Below are 18,544 nucleotides of genomic sequence, written 5' to 3' on the forward strand. Positions count from 1 at the left end.
CTCGCTGGTCTCGTCCGGCCGTGCTGGCTGCACCTCTGCCTGGAGGGAGAAGGTAAACAGAGAGCGAGGTGGAACAAATGGCTCTTGGTACTGAGCGAGGAAATTATCTCACCGAAACAGATAAAGGCAAGGGGAGGTTTGCGTGGTGCACCCAGAGCTCTCCTGGCTGCTGGCGTGACGTAGGCAGCGCCTCCAGCTAAAAGTCCCTGGTGCCCTGGCTGCCTGCCCCAGACCCGGCTTGCGGAGGCTTGTGTGCGCCCAGAACGTGGCTCCAGCGTGCCTGGCACCATGTCAGTGACAATCTGCCAGTCCATGGGCTTCGTGGTGTCCGCCCTGGGCATCGGAGGCATCATCGCGTCCACGTGCATGGACCAGTGGAGCACCCAGGACCTGTACAACAACCCGGTGACGGCTGTCTTCAACTACCAGGGCCTCTGGCGCACCTGTGTGCGGGAGAGCTCCGGCTTCACCGAATGCCGCGGTTACTTCACCATCCTGGGGCTGCCAGGTAGGGCCTGATGGCGCCAGGGAAGAGGTGGGAGGGCGAGTGACACAATCTCTGTGTGAGCAGTGGGGGATTTTCAGTGGGTAACCCAAATTTCAGCCAGAAAGGACCTCGGGTGCTCACCCTGTTTGAACAACTGGCCCCTTGGAGATACCTCAGGGCAAACCCCCTCCCATGGCCAAGCTGAGGTTCAGCAAAACTCATTACAACTAATTATGCATCGGATTCCTGAGGTATTGTCCAGGCTGCTCCATGGGGAGGTTTATCCCCTGTGCCGTGGGTGGCTCTGGTTCAGATCCCTGCCCCAGCTGTGTGGCTGTGTGTGGCTTCCCACCGGAATCCACTAATAGTCTTGTCATTGGAGAAGATCCTTTCCTAAGAGGATATGTCACAGTTCAGCTCACTGTATTTCTATTCGGGCTAACACCACCAGGCTGGATTTCTCCCTAATTCTCCTTTGGTTCCAGTTTTTTCTGCCACGGGAATCATTCCTGCCCTGGTTGTGCCCAGAGTATCTCGGGGTGCAAACAATTAGGTTACAACAGGATTATCTGGGGTTTCTTCTAGCCTTAATACAGTGAGAAAAAAGGCACTTAGACTCTTATACCCATCTGGCCTCTGTGCTTTGATACAGCCAGAATGGAGGGAAGAAGCCAATTATATCAGGAAATCACTGCAGAACTTCTGCAAAATGGCATTTCCAAAACACACAGAAAGGGGCATTGTGCACAAAAATTGCTTCTCTCGAGAGAAGGCACAAATCAAACCAGTATAACCCAGCACGGCTGCGGCCTCAGATGTCATCTGGGGAGGTGTTTCCTCCTCTGAGCTGTGTTTTTGTGTTGCTCTTCTCTGGATCCTCATTCCCAACCGGTGGCTGGCTTTGGCCGTGCTGCAGCTTCCCCACGCAGGTGCCAGGGAGGTCCCTGAGCATCGTCCTCTTGCTGGAGCTGTGGCTTGGAATGTCCCTGCTTGGACTCTTGGGTACAGAGGCACCTTTTCCTAGAAGGACATGAGCCTGATCCTGCCTGGGCATGCAGCTGAAGGATGACATCCAAAGAAGGGTGTTTGTGCAGGGCTGGTATTCACACACTGCTCTTTCAGTCAGCAAAGCTGAGCACCTTCACCAAGGGAAAACTCAGAGAGAAAAGGGCAGGACAGGTTGGTAAAACTCACGGGGTTAATGGTTGGACTCAATCTTAGGGGTCTTTCCCAACCTTAGTGATTCTATAAAGAGATTAAAGTTGCCATGTGAGGAGTAAATTGGGGTGTAAAAAGCAAACCCTCCCCACACAGATGCTCCCACAACACGCTGCAGTTCTTCCAGTTCTTGCAGTTCTTCCTCAGTTCCTCTGCTCAAAAAAAAATTAAAATGGCAAAAATTGTAACTCTACAGAAGGAGCAATTAACCTTTTCAAGTGTTCAGCTCTGGGAACTGTTCTAATCTTTGAAGAAATCAGAATACTTGAGATTTGGGGGGGTTTGTTCTTTCAAAATACCTTTGTTGCTGACCTCAGCCCTACAGAAAAAGGCAGAAAACTAGGGATGGTTTTTTTGCAATTCCAAAACCTCCAGACTGGTGTCTGTTGGGTAGGTTATTAATATTCTAAAATGGGAATGGTGAGGGGATGGATTTCCTGCATTAGCAGGATTTTCCTGCATTTAGAGGGGCTGCTGGAGATCGGTGTGTCCATGTCCCTGCCCACAGCAGGAGGTGGAACAAGATGGTCCTTAAAGTCCCTTCCAACCCAAACCATCCCGGGATTCTGTGTTCCCATGATTCCTCAGCTCCATCCCACAAGCTCTGTGGATCCCTCCCAGCCATGGAGCATCCTATCCTAAATATTGGGGTTTCTGATGAAACCCTCAGAGCGGAGTTTCCACTTGTGTTTGCCAGGTTGATTGCAGTCACCTACAAAAAGGGATGTAAAGGAGCCCAAGGAATAAAGGACAACCATAAAAAATAAAGGTGGTGGGAGCCTGAACCCCCCAAAGTTGCCATCCTCACTCTCAGCGGTGTCGGGGAGATGGTGTGGGCTCAGTGTGAGAGAATATGAATATTTATGTGCTTTGTCCCAAATGATCCTTTTCATGACCAGTGCTATCAGCACTGCCCTACAGAACGAGCTGGAATTTTTCCCTTTCTGTTTAATGAAGCGGGCTTGTTCTGTTGTAGTCACCCCCCTCCCTGCTCCCGTTTTTCCCTCCTGTTATCGATTGTCTGACACTTCCAGTCTCCAGAGAAGTCGGAGCAAAGCCTTGTGTCCCACTGCTGGGCTTTATGGATTGGCTCCATCTCCCGAATCCAGCTGCTCCTATGGGCAATTCTCCCCACCCACCACCAGCAAAGGTGATACCCCAATCAGAGGGGGAGGGAAATGATGCTAAAACTCCTATTATTAATTTGTTCAGATATTATTTAAATGCATCATTCCCATGTTTATTTTAAGTGATCTCCATGAAACCCTCCCTCACGAACTACACCAGAGTTAATGGTTTGTCAGCATTTCCATTATCAACCCCTATTTATTATCCTGACAATGGCAATTTATATTGGGAACAATAGTGCCAGAGCGAATAAAAATAATAGGCAAAGCAGCGAGGTGACCTGAGCACATCGAGGAAGTTTTGGGTTCCAAGGTTTTTTTTCACCTCAATCCCTCACTCCCACAGCAAAGATTAAACTTGTTTTGCCCATCATCTATCTTCAATTTAGTTGGGAACTTTAATTTCAAATAGATTGAGGAAAAATCAAGATAATAGATAGGAATGAGGAATAACCCAGGCAGTTTATGGCTCTGGCTATAAACGGTCGCTCTCTGGTGAAATGTGGCACTGGAGGACTGAACATATTTGTTCTGATTTTGCTTCCTCCTGTTATTTTTGCTCCTTGCTTTGGCGTGAGATGGTCTGGAGGACACAGTTGGAAACTGAGCACACATAAGTGATAAATAGCAGAAGCTGAGCTGGGCAAGGCTGGTGGTTTCACCTTGTGTGGAGATCATGAGGTGCATTCTGCTCAAGGCAGAATTTTGCAGTTGCTCCCAACTTTGCTCAGCTACAATTGCACGGGCACTGATTTTCCTGGTGTCTGTGCTGGTGTCTTTTTCCCACACCTTTGCACGGAGACGTGTCCAGCAATTTTTCCAAGAACATTTCTCCCTCAGGTCCAAAGCCCTTTTGAACCCTTCAGAAGGGCTGAGAGATCTCTTTGCTGTGGACCAAAGGGGTGGTGGCTTGAAACAGGAGAATATTCTTGCTTTTCCAATGGCAAACTTTGATAGTCTGAGAGCAGCCTGTTCAACTTCTCCAGCTGATAAAAACGCCCATGTTCTTAGAGTGCTCAGAGGGAAAAGAGGTCACATGAATGCAACCACAACTGCCCAGATTTTCCATAAATTTCAGTTTGGCCGGTGCAGGGTAGCAGCAGTGCGTAGATGTTTCCCAAGGAGAATTCATGTCTAGGAAGCATCAACATTGGCTTCTCTGGATTTTTCCTTTCTATATCGATGCTCTGACAAGGTTTCTTTCATTTTATACAACCCACAACAATTTTGTGGCATAACCATAGCAAATAACCTGATTTTGGCACGCTGGCCAAGCTCCCTGGAACTGTTCCATGCCTGAAGTTTGTAAGGATGGGAAGTGCTAATTGCCATGTCATGACCCTCTACCAGTGGTGGCCATGGCAAAGCCTCTTTCAAGGTCTGTTTGCTGCTTGAAATCCTTTCACCCAGCCAGGTCAGCTCCAAATTTTGAAACATCTGCAGGTAACAGCTGTAACCTGCTTAAAGTCTTTTGAGGTCAAGTTTTGGGTGCAGAAGGATTTAGGTGGCCCAGGTAGGCTGGAGACTTGATGTATCCTACCAGGACATCTGTGAGGCTCCGATGGATTTGCACTCACATCTAGAGCTGAGAGAGGTGTGGGGATGGGGAAAGGGCCAAAGGAGACCTTTAGAGAGTTCTCAGGACCCCCAGTGACACTCAGGGTGGGAGCAGGTGGCAGGGAGCTGGGTGGGTGTGTCACATTCATTGTTTTGTGCCTTTACACCATGAAAGGATGAGAGACAAGAAAAGAAAATCCTAAGGGATCTGGGATGAGGGCCAGAAGAGGAGCAAGGCTGTGGAGATGTGGGGCTGGGCTACAGCTCATGGATATGTAGGCAAGGACAGCCTCATGCTCTCCTGAGGGACCTCGGAGCACCCCCTGGACCACCCAGTAGTGTGGATCTGAGCTGGGATGGGGTCCTTCCACGACCCACTTCCCTCACTGAATTCCAGAAAGGCCCTTGAGCCCTTCTCATTGCAGGCCACAGACTCCTGGAGCCTGAGGTGGTCCTGACTATGGAGGGGCAGGAAGAGAAGGGTGGGTTTGCTTAGTCTGGGCCTGAGCAGGCTGGGCTGGTGTGAGCAGCTGGCAGGGTGTGAGCTGTGTTTGCAAATTTGAGAGCAAACATGAGCTGGAGGTGATTTTTGTGGGAGAGGCGGCGATAACATTCAGGAGCTGCCTGGGCCCAGGGACCGGTTTTGAGATAACACAGAGTCAATGCCTGGAGAGATAAAGCAACTATGAGCTGGAATAAAGAGGCACAGGGGAGTGGTCACAAAGCCCCCTTCTTTTCCTCGTTTGGATAAACCACCGGAGTTATCCCAATCCTCAGTGGGAGCCCTGTTCTCTGCTCCTTGGTGAGCTGCAGCCTCGTCATTCCCCCTCCTCAGACACAGCTCAGCATTTCCATGTGGATTGGGAAAGCCTCTGGCCAAGCATTCAACCACTGGAGACAAACCACAGGTTGCTTGGAGAGAGATTCCCATCCTTCAACCAACCCTGGCTCTGGTCATCTCCATGGGGTGGCTGGAGATGAGCATCAGGTTGTGGTGAAGATGCTCAGACTCGCTCCACAGCTTTCCTCTCACCCAGCCCCTTCTTGGGTTGTGCTCTGAGCCAACAGTTCAGATGAAACTCCCTGGGGATCTTCTGTTATCTGAGAAAATGGGATGAATGTATTTTTCCCTATCACGGGCAGCTCAGAAACAACCATTAAAAATAAGCTTAAAATCTGAATATTTGAGAAAGGCCAAGGAAATATGCTGGGGAAGGGCTGGGAAGGAAACAAGTTTGGGTTTTGTCTCCAGAACTCTGCTTCAAGCATCCACTGAGGAAGGTGTGGGAGCTTTGAATTCCCACTCTTTCCAAGTATGGTTCTGGTCAGAGCAGGAGAAATGGCAATGGCATGGCAGGAGGACACCTCAGCCAATACTTTTAGGGCTGAGCAAACAGATCCCCCCAAACCACAATAATTCTTCAAAGATGACAATGTGTGGAGTGCTGAGCATGGCTGGGTGTTTAACTCTTAAGTGAGGATTGCAGCATGACCATCAGCACCAAAATTCCTTCCTCGGCTCCATTTTTGGGGGCAGCATACGAGGCTTCAGTGGGGAATGTCCAACCCTGTGTTGGTTTACCTTCTTTAGAGACATGGTTCCACCTGGCCCTGCAGATCAAAGCCAGACTGGTTCTCCTGGACTTTCCTGCCCACCTGGAGAGTTTGATGATTTTTTTTGACTGTTCCACCATTGCTCTGGGGTTTTGATATCCCTGAGTAAGAGCTGTGATGAGAAACAGTGTCTCCATCCACGGGAGAAAATTCCACTCCCAAGGAAAGGTTAGTGAGGTGATGGACTGGGCAGGGGCACATCCAGGAATGGCCCTCTTTCCAACAGGTGTCTCGGGGGGATAAGCAGAGCTTGGGGGGTGAAATACTGGAGAAAGAGAAGAAAAGGTCCCTGCTGGTTTGAAGAGCAGCTCCTGCTGCACGTGGCTGGAACCAGCGGCCAGGTTGGAGGAAGGAGTGGTGTGTCCTCTCCCACCAAAGCAAACATGGATATAGGGATGGAAGGGCCACCAACACTGGTGTTCCTGCAGCAACCCAGATGTCCAACTGAGCAGAAAAAACCCAATCATTTAAAAGGTGGCAGAGGTGCTTGGGGAAAAAAAAAAAGCTGGAAAAAACATGTTCACCCCTTTAATTCTCCCCCTTTCCTTCCTTTTTCCTCCCCAGGGGTTATTTTGAGCTATGACCAGTACAGACTGGTTCATTTCACTGGTGCACACACTTGGGAATTTGCACACTTGGGAAAAGGGGTTATGTCTCAAAGGAATAGCGCTCCCTCTGACACATTCTGAAGAGGTTCAGCCCAGAAAAAGGGACATGGGCTCTTACCACTGGATGGCCAGAAACAAGAAGGCATGTCCTGGGGCGTGGGAAGGACAGGAGTCATCCTGGAGAGCTGCTGAAGAGCATCAGGGCTTGGATGCAACTGGATTTTCTAGTCTGGGACACAATTCTGGCTGTGGGACCACAAGGGATGAGAACTGGCCACATTTTAGGATTTTTTGTCCTTCTGTTTTCCAAGTCCTCCTCATCCCTAGTTGTTGTCTCAGCTTCTAGGTCCTCTCCAACCCTGATCTATCACAAATCCTTATCCAAAATAAGGAATTTTAGTCAGCATTCCCCGTCCCTCACAGAGGATGAGCAGCTCTACTGGTTCTTGAGGGTTCCCTTCTACGTTTTTTTTTCACTTTATTATTTTTGCTGGCAAATTTAAGCAGGTCAGAACTGACCCTTCCTCTGATGTAAACTTGCCAAAGTGAGTGAAAATGATGACATTTGAATAAAACTGATGGAAGCAAAGACATTTTGTGCCTGACTCAAGAGGACTGTGATTGCCAGGAGACATGGAATTGTGCTCTGGCTGCTCCAGCACAGCCCCACAAGCCAAGGCATGTCCTGGGTTGCTGTTTTCCAGAAGGCAGGAGCAATATCCGGGGTGTAATAACCCTGTTGTAGCTCCTCCATGGACACAAATCAGCCTCTCCTCTCTTCCTGGTGGCTTTCACATGGCTTCACATCCAGGTGCTGGTGTGGATGGTGCCTGTGGCATGGACAGGTTAAAGTAGGAACATGTTTCTAGGTCAGGGCTGAAGTAAATCAGTTGGAGAGGGATACTGGATGAGAATGGATGAGTGTAAAATCCAGAAGGTCCTTGTACCTCACTGACTCCACTGGCACAGCGGCACAGTGGATTTATATTGCCCCCACCAGCACCTCTCCACTGTGAGAATGAATTTCCCATTTTTTACATCCCCCATCCCTTTCCCAGGACCATCCCTCCAGTCAATATGGACAAGCACCCCCACAAAGGCCATTTCCTGGTGGTCCCTGCGCTCTCCTCCCTCCCACACGGGTGTCAGTGTGTCCTCGTGACGGCAGTGGGGATGTGGGCAAGTGGAGAACAGCACTGGAGGAGCTTTGCTGGATCAGTTTGGGGCTCTTGGCTTGCTGCCCTGGGTTGTACCATGGTGAGCATCCAGTGGAAGCTCAATGATGCCTGAGGGCACTGCAAGGAGTGGGCGCATCCCTGGGCTGGGCTGGTGGCCTCACATCCTCTGACAGGGTCCTGTCTCTCATCGTGCCTCTTGTGTGGACACCTCCACGGGGGACAGATTGTCTGGTGGCATAAGCAGAGCGATGGGGAGGTGGTGGCCAGGGCCACGTGCTGGATTCCCCTGGCGACATGGTCTGTGCCCCGTGCCAAGCAGGCAGGAGAGGCCCAAAGGGCAGCAAAGGGTTTCAGGGGGCTGGCCAAGCCCCAAGTGGGTTGCCCAACAGTCGGCAGAGCGTGGCTGCTTAAACGTGGAAGGACAAGCACTTCTAAAGGACAAAAGCTCCTATCTCCAGCCCTGCCGGCACAAACCTCCCCCGCAGTGAGAGTGAAACTGGTCTATCTTGCAAAAACACTTTGAGCAAACAGCGCTCAATGGAAAGCATCTGATAAGAGCAGCTGCACTTGTGGTGGCTCAGGCAAGAGGACTCCGGTGCTCCATTAGGGCTGCGGCTCCCTCGGGGCCGTGTCACCTCTGCTCTCCAGGGACACACCATGTCCACCACGCTCTGCCAGGTGATGGGGTTCCTCGTGTCGTCACTGGGCATTGCGGGGAGCATCATGGCCACGGCCATGGACACGTGGAGCACGCAGGATCTGTATGACAACCCGGTCACGGCCGTGTTCCAGTACCAGGGGCTGTGGAGGAGCTGCGTGCGGCAGAGCTCCGGCTTCACGGAGTGTCGGCCGTATTTCACCATCCTTGGGCTGCCAGGTAGGGGCAAAAATGCACCAGGGGCTCTCCTGGGTGACCTGCAGAGTTTTCATCTGAAAGGAGGAGCAGGTATCTTAAGGCACTTTGTGAAGAATAACATTTCCAGTGTATGAGCATAAAAATAGGAGCGTATTCGTTGCCAAAATTATTTTTGTGGTGGGGGTTATTGGTGGGGGTTACAACCTGGAGCATGTGTGGGGGATCTCTGGGTGAGCACCAAGGGTTCAGCACCACTGCTGGCATAAATCAGCACAGTTCCACTGAGGTGAGGAGAGCCAGGGTGTTTAACCCCCCTTGGAATGCAAACACAAGAAAGAAGGCTGTATGCAATTGTGCAGTGTTATAGGATGATGGAAAGAATGGAAATGTACTGTTTTTCCAAAGAGAGAACTGGAACTGGAGAAATATGACTGTGAGAGGCGTGGGTAGGAAGGGTGAGAAGGGGAAAGGTGTGTTCAGTCACTCCCCATCACCTGGGCAGACTTAGTGCCTACAGAAGCGGAGTGCAGAGGGGTTTTGCTGTCCCGTTTGCTCGCTAATTTTCCCAAAAGAGCTGTTGTTCCCACCCCACTGCATGTGAGGGTGTTCCAGTGCTCCCAACCCAGCAGCAAATTTGGCCCTGGGAGCGTTTCTCACTTCTGGTGCACGATCACAGAAAGGTCCAAGCAAGCACTGCTGTGCACAGGCCTTTTGCAGCTGGTGATCCGAGCGTGATGTGGGTTCCAGCCCTGTGCCCTCAGGGATGCCATCCTCAGGGATGCCCTCAAGCTTTGCTGAGGACCTGTGACTCTCCAAGGGGTGCCATGGAATAAATGTGTCTCTGTGTACCCAGCTTCAGGATCACCAGGTGGAGCCTTTCCCATTTGGAAGAGCAAATCTGGGATTTAGAGTCACTTCTCCCATGGGAATATTTGTTTTAAAGACTAAAGATTAGATTTATCCTACTATCTCTACAAAATGTTGACCACTGTGTCTCCTCATCATGCTGTGTGCAGGTGATAGTGTTTTAAATGAGCCATGAGGAAATGGGAACCATCATTTTGATGTCAATTTATCCCAATCAAGGTTTTACTTCCTCAGTTATTATTAAGTAATATGGCAATAAAGAAATGTGCAAAGCAGTCCCAGACAATTTCTGTCAGAGTTATCTTTATGAATCCATTTAATTGATTAATTCCCTCAAACATATAGAAAAAATGTCCCTGCTGAAATTTACTTAATGTCCCTAAAATTTCTTTATCCCATCAATCATTACTGGCCATAAAGTCAGATTTCACCTTTTTATTGTGTATTAGCAACAGAACTGCAGGTGATGGTCATTTAAATGACTTGAAGTTGCTTTACCTCACTCACCTCTCAGCACTCACACTGGGGACAAAGACAGCTATCCAGTTTCCCTTACCTCTGGAAAACAGGGATGCTGGCTGTGGTTTCACATCACTGGCATTTATTTTGGTGGAGAAGCTATTTCTGTTGGTGCTTTTGCTATTCCCTTGTTATGGAACACCAGCCCTTGAAGGGAAGCCAAGTTATCTTCCCTCGTGCAAAAGGTGTGTGCCAAAGGCAGGTTTGTAACTCCAGGGCTGTTTGCTTCCTGATACCGTTTTTCCTCAGTCTTCCCCCTTGTTTGTCTAAGCCCTTCCACTCCTTCCTCCAAGCAGAGGTCATTCACCTTCAGAAAGCAGCTCTTTTCAGAGGCCGTTCAATGGATGCCAAAATTCCCTTGAAACAGCAGTGCTGCCTTTCCAAACGGCTCCCACGTCAAGTCCCGTGAGCCAGGTGGAGAGGTCTTCGTGCCACAGCAGGCCTGGGAGGACTTCCTTCTCCGTTCCATCCCTTAGTGGAGATGGTGCATAACTCAGTCTCATGGAGGCAGGAACGGCTGCCGATGATTATCTGGCATTTTTTCTGTCACGTCCTGCTGTGTTCATCTTCCTCCCCTTTCCAACAGCTCCTTTCAATGGAGATTCACTTGGCTGTTTGGCTTGGTCTGCCTGTTTTGTCCTTCCATGAGCACCCAAGGCACTGGAACACCTCTCCTGGGAGCCAACAAACTCTCTGTGGGATCTTTGTCTGGGGTCACTGCTCGATGGGTTGAAAACATGCCAGTGGTGACACCCAGGAAGGTGCAGGAAACGCTGAGGAATGAAGTACTGTCTTGGGGACAAGGAGCTTCCATCACGATCCATAGTCTTGGACTATCAGCCTCTCCTGCCTGCCCGGAAACAAAAGCATTTGCAAAGAAACTTTGGTGGTTACAAAGACAAAGGAGGATTGAGATTTCCTCCTCTTTCCGCTTCCCATCAGGTGCTGCGGAACAACCTCTGAGGGCTGATAAGGCGTATCCGCCATTCCCTGATGGAGCATAACTAATGAGCTCCTACCTGGGGGCTGATGAATGGGAGATTGAAAACCCCCAGCTCGTTAGCGCTCCTTATCAGCTGATAAGGGCAAATTGAGTCATAAGAGCTCAGGCGGTGGGACTGCCGGGCGGCAGAAGGTGGTGTATTCCCAGCCTGTGCAATGGCAGCCCGCCCGCTTCCTTGTGCGTCGCGGTGCCAGTGAGGTTCTGCTTGGCTTCCCGACACCCCACAGGCCAGGAGAGCCACCCAGGCACCCAGCACCCTCCTGGGAAGGGTTTACAAACCCTCCTCCCAACCAGTGCAAGGCCAGCAGGGGCTCTGTGCTCTCCTGCACCCTTGAGCACCATGGTCACCCAGAAAAGGGGTGACAGACAGGGCAGAGAAGTCCCTGGGGCTGTGGAATGCGGTTTCCACCCGTTTCACTCCATCGCGAGCCCACTTTCTCTTCCCTGAAGAGAGGCAATCATACGAGGGGAGCACCAAAGCCAGACCCAGGGCTGTGGGAGTGGCAGCAGGGCGAGGAGAGGCTGCAAAGTGTCCCAGCCAAACCCCAACAGCCCTTGAAATACCTCCCAGCACCCGCTCCAGGGCTCTGCCGCCTTCCTGTCTCTGCCAGGGTCTCGTGCACAGGTGGGGAGGGGAAGAGCCTGGAGAAAGATGGGATATGTGCCACCTATTAGAGAATCACCTTGGTATTCAAGTACTATTTTCCCCACCACTTCTCCAGTTTTAAAGGTGCAAGTTTCTCTTTACTTTTCCTTCTACTTTTCTACTCCAGCCAAGAGGAGTCTGGAGGGCTTTTGCCTCCTTCAGGCCTCAGTTCCCATGGGCATGACGCACCAGCATTCCCAGCTCATGACATGCTGCTGAACAAATTCAGGATGAGAGTATTTGGATGTTTTTCTCATGAACATGGACAGATCTATCCAGGACTGATGTTCCAAATGACCCTGGGAAGGATATGGTGAGGGAGATGATTACCAGAGCTTTGATGCTCTCTCCTGCTCTCCGTGTAATGTTTCTCAAGGTGATTTTTACTCTTTTCCATGTGCTTTCCTGGGAAGCAGGAACATACAGAACTGCATTTTTGAGTCATGCAGTAGTTGGAAATATCCCAGATAGCTGGGTGAAACTGTCTGCCCATTGCTGACTGGGGAGGAAAGAAGAGCCCTTTCTCAACCACTGTGGTTCTGGAACAATCCGTGCGTATCCCAGCTCCTCACTAACTCTTCTCCATGAATTTCACGACTGGTGCTAATGAACATTTCGAAAAAAATGCTGCCTAAACCACCAAACTCTTTGGGAAGTTAAGTCAGACAGCCGCACTTCCAGAGGTGTCCCCGATAATACAGAGTAGAGCCAGTTCCCATTTTCCAAGGGTTTCTTCTTTAATATTTCTATTTTCAGACAGAGGCAATCTTTGAAAGTCCCCCAGACTCTGACAAATCCCATTTCAGCCACTCAGCGAGCCTCTTGCTGTTTGTTTTGCAGCGATGTTCCAGGCTGTGAGGGCCCTCATGATCGTGGGGATCGTCCTGGGAATCCTCGGCCTCTTTGTGTGCATTTTTGCCCTGAAATGCATCCGGATTGGGAGCATGGAGGATACTGCCAAAGCCAACATGACTCTGACCTCTGGCATCATGTTCATCGTTGCTGGTAAGTGGGAACTGTCGTGTCTTCCACGTAGTAGGGTTTGCATTTCCCTGGAATCAAGGACTGGGCAAGTCTCGGTGCATTTCTGAAGTTATTGGCATTGTCCTCCAGCCTGATCTCTTGGGATCAAGTGGTTTTTACCTCTGATTAGGGAACAAAAAAAATCTCTGGAAACCAGAAGTTTGTTTGGGCAAAACATGGAAGGCTGAAAACAGATCCCACGGATGGAAAAGGAAATAGATCTCTTGTTTTATATATGTTGTTGTTGTGTATTATCATAGCCTTTATTTATACAGAATATTTTTTACCAGTTTCAGGCTTTATCCATAATAATTTTAGGAAGATTCCCAGGGTTGTAAGTTTTAAATACCGGGCTACAAGGCTGCAGGAATGCCCAGCTCCCTCCAAACTGCAAATGCTTAATACATCACTTTGTTGTAATGTTTTCCTACATTATTTTGGAGATAAGAATCAAATGAAATCTATATCCTAACAAAGGGAAGGAGAACGTCCCTATTTAAAACCCGTCAAATCTCACCGCTTAAGTTTTGTTGGGCTATGAGACACTCAACACAACTTCAATAAGTACAAGCTGCAAAGAGGAAACCACCTTCTGCCACACAGCTTTAATTTCGTATTTCACATCTATCATTTTAGAATCATGGAATCATGGAATGGGTTGGGTTGGAAGGACCTTAAAAGTCATCCAGTTCCACCTCATGCCATGGCCAGGGACACCTTCCACTGGACCAGGGCTCTAAGCCCCATCCAACCTGGCCTTGGATACTGTGGAAGGAAAAACAAAACAAAAGTGTCATGTGAGGGCTTTTTGCCAAAAGTTCTGGACTTCAGCTCTTCTGGACATCCCAGCTCCTATTTATCCTTGGTCTTTAAGGTCCCTTCCAACCCAAACCTGTGATTCCATGTTCAAGTGTTCTGTGAATTCCTCTGCCGAGGAAAACCAAAGGTTGGTGTTGGTGCCAGGGTTGTCAGGGACGGCCATCCCAGACATCCCCTGTTTGGATGAATGGAAGAACTTCCCACCTCCTGGGGCTGGCCTTCCGCATCTGGTGATGAACAGGCTGTGAACCGGAGACATCTCCTCTTTCACGTGACAGAGTGTGTTCTCCCATTAAAAAAATACTGGCAGGGAATCTTTTGTTCATGTTTCTCACTGTAAAACAAACGTTTAAAATGAACTACTGGGTATTTTGTACAATGATCTGTCTGTTAAACTCATTCGTGTGACAGAACACACCAGGAGAAAGGTTCCTGTATGCTGGTCTGGCTTGGGATTTTATTGTGTGACATTGATTCCTGATGTTGGATTGTAAATGCAAGGAAAACCTATAAGAAAGGTGTAACACATTGTGGGTGCCCCTTTGTGCTGAAGGCCACAACACAGCAGTGTCTCACCCAACTTTCCAGAGCTGTGAGGTGTTTCCCTGAGGCTCCAGGTGACTTCTTGCACTTTGTGCCACTCGATCTGTCCTTCTGTCCCATCTCAGGCCTGTGTGCCATCACTGGAGTGTCCGTGTTTGCCAACATGCTGGTCACAAACTTCTGGATGTCCACCACTAACATGTTCCAGGGAATGCAGAACGTCCAGAACAGGTGGGTGCTCAGCTGGCTCTGGGTGCTCCATGGTGGAAATCTCCCTCAGGGCTGAAGGATTGGAAAACTCTGGGAGTATATTGGGATGGTTGCAGGACTTGGAAGATTATTCTTGGCAGAAAGACCCTCTTGTCTGGGCTGGAGATAAGCAAATAGGCTGGGATGTCTCTGTCCTTGAAGCTCAAGAATGAGCTTGGGAGGCCTTTGGGGTTCAGACCACAGGGGGACTTCTGGGTGCAGCTGTAGGGCCAGAGGGGGGATGCTAATGTTCAGTGTGTCTCGGCAGCAGCAGACAGGAGCTGTCACACCCTAACCAGCCGTGCCTGTTTTGCAGGTACACCTTTGGCTCAGCCCTCTTTGTCGGATGGGTGGCAGGGGGCCTGGCCCTCGTGGGAGGCATCATGATGTGCCTTGCTTGCAAAGGGCTCATCCCAGAAGAATCCCGGTAAGCTGAGCTGGGGTAGCTGTGAGAAGGCATTGCAGAAAACCTGGGCTGTCCACATGTCCCACAGCTGGCCCAGGATGTGTGGATGTGTAACACCCCCGTCATGACAGTTCTCATGATGATGTTCCCATCATCATGAGTCCTTCAGGTTGGAAAAGACCTTTAAGATCAGAGTCCAGCCATTGATTCAGCACTGCCAAGGCCACCACTACATGAAGCCCATGATTACTGAGTTGCCCTCTGTGGGTCCAAAGTGAGCATTTCCCCTCCCTCACCCTGTGACTCACACACGAATGGAGAGGGCATGAGAACTGACCTCAAAATGTGACATTTGCACTGTGCTGGTGGATTCAGGCCCATGAATTGCACAGCAGATCATTAGCAGGGGTAGATTGCATCAGCTGAGTCATGATTTACATGGAATAATAGAATTCCAGAGCTCTTTGGGTTGGGAGGGACCTTAAAAACCATCTCATTCCACCCCTGCCATGTGCAGGGACACCTTCCATAGACCGGGTAGCTCCAAGCCTTGTCCGGCCTGGCCTGGAACAATTCCAGGGATGGTGTAACATCCCTAGGAACTTGTACCCTGACACAGCTGGTTATTGCAGTTGAGTCCATCACTCCACAAAGGATTTATTCAAGTGAAAAAAAGTATAAGTTTACGAAAGAACGGGACTTGCAGCCTGTCCATGGATGGTGGGCTGAGCTCTCTGAGTGCCTCCAGGTGATGACACAGCACGAAGTTCCCTCAAACCCACCATGAGCACAGGGCACCACGTTGGGCAGTCACAGCCCCTCCAGAGGCTGATGTTCCTCTTGTGTCTCTTCCAGCTACAAAGCCGTGTCCTACAACGCCTCTGGCCGGAACATCTCCTACAGGACGGGGCCCTACAAGGTTGGCTCTGGGTATGAAGCTGACCCGAAGACCAGAAAGGGCGCAGGATATGAAGAAACTCCTCGAAGTGAGGATGGAAGACGCTCGTACCCTTCGAAATACGACTACGTCTAGCAGACCTTCTGGCCTTGAGTTGTGCTAGCAGATACTTTTAACTTCACAAGCAAAAAGTGCAGCAAGCCAAGCAGTCTGTAAATAGGATTGTGTTTTCTAGCAGGTTTTCTCTACTCTGAGGTTGCATCTTTGTTGTGAACATCAGTTTTACTCGACTGCCCGTTAGTATTAACAGCACCAGCAGGTCTGTGACCAAAGTATCGCCTTGTGGTGCTCTCAGAGTAGAACATTTTGCTCCTATTTTCTGTATAAACTGATATCCAGGAGCAGTGCCTTGTGCCCTTTCCTAATTGCTCAAATGGTGAAAACTCCCCTTTGATAATCACTGTGTATTTGAAGTTAATTCAATTGTGTCCCCTTGGCTGTGCCCAAAGCAAGCAGAGCCTGTGGTCAGGGCATTGTCCTCCCTGCTGACTTCTCTACCCAGTCCCACCTTTGCTTTGCTGGTTGTACTCCAACGCTGCTCTGCTCTGATATTTAATCTGATTTCTGTTACTTAGACATTTGCTGGAGCCTGTGATAGCAAAGTGTATTTATTTCTTCGGATCTCTCCAGGGAATGTGCATAATCCATTGTTATTCCTGCCCTAATAGCTGCCAACCTCCGTGTGCCACCGGTGTTCCCGCAGATGTCATCTTTAATGGAGCCAGGAGAATTTCTCATTTAGAATTAATTAGAGTTACCTTTGGAGCAGGAATCCCAGGGAGAATTAGATGTGTAACTCCACACTGACATCAGGACTTCCCTGGGGTAATTCTCCCCCCAGTGATGGGAAGATTAACTCCATTGTGGGACATTGCCTCCTGCAGCCAATCCATCAGAGAGGAAGTTTATTTGAAGGGGGGAGAGATGTCAGAACTTTTGTGGGAAGAGAGAGCTGTGAGCTCTTAGCAGGTCCTCCCACCTGGCTCCAGAGCACATCCTAAAAAAGCTCGAGGCAATGCCTATGAATGGAAAAAAAGGGATAAATCAGAGATAAAAAAGGGGTCCAGACCCTCCAAAATAACCATTTTAACGGCATCTGCAGTGGGCTTGAGCACCACTCCTCAGGATTACAAGTTCTCTGCAGGAGTTCAATTCAGGCAAAATTGTTTTGGTGAAATGCTGGTGTTCCCTGAGTGTTTGATACCCTGGAGGGATCCGAATCTACAGCTGAACATTTCTGCAGAGTTGGCCCTTCAGAAGGTCAAGTTACCACCAGCCCAGCTGGCATCTCTGGTGGCTCCTAGGATTAGAGGGGGCAGGCTGTGCTCCCAGTGAGCACAAACTGCATCCCCCACCTCCCCATGCCCACCACCGCTCCACAGCCCTCAGCTTTCCATAACCTCCAGCTCTCCATAACCACCACATGGAGCCAAATCCCCAGCACCAAAGGCCCAGGAGATCCTGGGGAAGGTCAGCAAGAGGATGAGGGAACACCTGGCAGGTGGCTGGAGGAAACAGCCACCATGCAGTGGGGTGGGAAGATCTTGCAGCCAACAGCAGCTCGGGCTGGATGTTGGCCACCTGGGAGAAATCCCTGCAGGATGTCAGTGCTGACCCTCCCTTTTGTTCGGGCAAAGGACTCGCTTTAAGGACTTGTTTTTAAAGGAGAAGAATTTATTTTGCAGAGGTAGATCCTGTTCTATTTTAAAAAGGTTGTTACTCTTTTCCATGGTTTGTATCTCTCAGTATAAACTTAGATTTTCTGCCTTTTTTTTGCCTGCTGGATTTATTTTTTTTTTTTTTGCTTGTTTGTTTTGTTGGTTGTTGTTTTCTTTTTTTTACATGAATATTAAGAGAAAGTCTTAAAACCAGAATCACAGTTTCCAGTTGTTGTCTTTTTGAAAAAATCAACAGCTCCAACCTTCCTGCTCAGCCAAAGTCCCCCCAGCTTGTGTTCTGCATGTTCTTGGAAGGAGTATGGACACAGCTGGGACATTGAGGGAAAAAAGAAAAGATTTGGGTGTTCTATTTTCTTAGTAAGATATAATGAGTCACATGATGAGAGAAAACACCAGAAAATCAGGTTAATAATTATTGGGGGACCCCAAATCAGTGACGTGATGAAGTCAGAGACCCTGATCTTGCTGAGGAGTAGAGTGCAGCAAGTTTCAGAGCAGATATTAAACACTTCTAAACACTTCATTGTTCTTAGGAGGGCAGAAAAATTGCGGGTATGTTCTCAGCCTCCACTGGAAAGGGGCTGAAAAGCCCAGGAATGTTTAATTTAGATAGGAAACCCCTAAGTGGTGCTGAGGGAAAGGTACACAGGGGAATGCAAAAGGCAGGAAAACGCCCAGAAAAATTCGAAATGCACGTTTACCACTGAGTCAGAACTGAAAAAATTCCCGAGGAAGCAGCTTTGAAAGTTACATTTTATTTTTCTGCTACACAAATGCTGTGACAAAGTCTCCGAGCCGGCTATCTCTCGGTCACACTTTGATGTGTGCAGGCGTGTAGATGACAAGATTAGGGGCAGGAGCCTTATGGGGAGCTGAGAGAGAGAGCTGTATCCGGGAATTCCTGCCCTCGCTGGGCTCCTAATCTTCCAGCATCAGTTTTCATTTCCTTGCCTTGACCGAAAACACGCAGGCTGAAACATTTTAATGCAGTGAACTCCACTGAAAAGAAATCCCATTCTGGAGCAGAGAATAATTTATTTATGAGCCTGGTTGTGGCGTAACTACACTTGGTGTCGCAGCTGCTCCTGTGTTTGTGGCCCTAAGGGACCTTATCTCATGCTGGGCACCATGGAGGGTGGTGCACATCATTGTTGGGAATGACAGCACTGGGAGAATCTGCATCCACA

At 49.3% G+C, this 18,544-nt stretch overlaps 1 protein-coding gene across 3 annotated transcripts; it reads left to right on the top strand.

The window, feature by feature from the left end:
• Nucleotides 1-211: 211 nt before the first annotated feature.
• On the top strand, nt 212-17,552 carry CLDN18 (claudin 18). Of its 3 annotated transcripts, none has more exons than XM_042024689.1 (5): nt 212-508; nt 12,521-12,685; nt 14,191-14,296; nt 14,631-14,741; nt 15,576-17,552. In XM_042024689.1, the coding sequence occupies exons 1-5, from the start codon at nt 289-291 to the stop codon at nt 15,751-15,753; spliced, it is 780 nt and encodes a 259-aa protein (XP_041880623.1). In that variant the 5' UTR covers nt 212-288; the 3' UTR covers nt 15,754-17,552. The 3 variants fall into 3 exon arrangements, with proteins under 3 accessions (XP_041880623.1, XP_041880624.1, XP_041880622.1); XM_042024688.1 differs by lacking the exon at nt 212-508 and adding an exon at nt 8,249-8,666; XM_042024690.1 differs by lacking the exons at nt 212-508; nt 14,631-14,741 and adding an exon at nt 8,242-8,666.
• The last annotated feature ends 992 nt before the right edge of the window (nt 17,553-18,544 follow it).

Source organism: Corvus kubaryi, unplaced genomic scaffold (genome assembly GCF_017639235.1).
Source record: "Corvus kubaryi isolate FWS band 111438036 unplaced genomic scaffold, C.kubaryi_AGA036_p1.0 37264, whole genome shotgun sequence".
Classification (NCBI taxonomy): Eukaryota; Metazoa; Chordata; class Aves; order Passeriformes; family Corvidae; genus Corvus; species Corvus kubaryi.

What these genes read in the sequence shown, in the direction of transcription:
- CLDN18 (XM_042024689.1), top strand. Translation starts at nt 289, where the DNA reads ATGTCAGTGACAATCTGCCAGTCCATGGGCTTCGTGGTGTCCGCCCTG. An exon ending in CATCATGTTCATCGTTGCTG is followed by an intron (nt 12,686 to 14,190) that starts GTAAGTGGGAAC and finishes GTCCCATCTCAG; the next exon opens with GCCTGTGTGCCATCACTGGA. An exon ending in CTCATCCCAGAAGAATCCCG is followed by an intron (nt 14,742 to 15,575) that starts GTAAGCTGAGCT and finishes TGTCTCTTCCAG; the next exon opens with CTACAAAGCCGTGTCCTACA.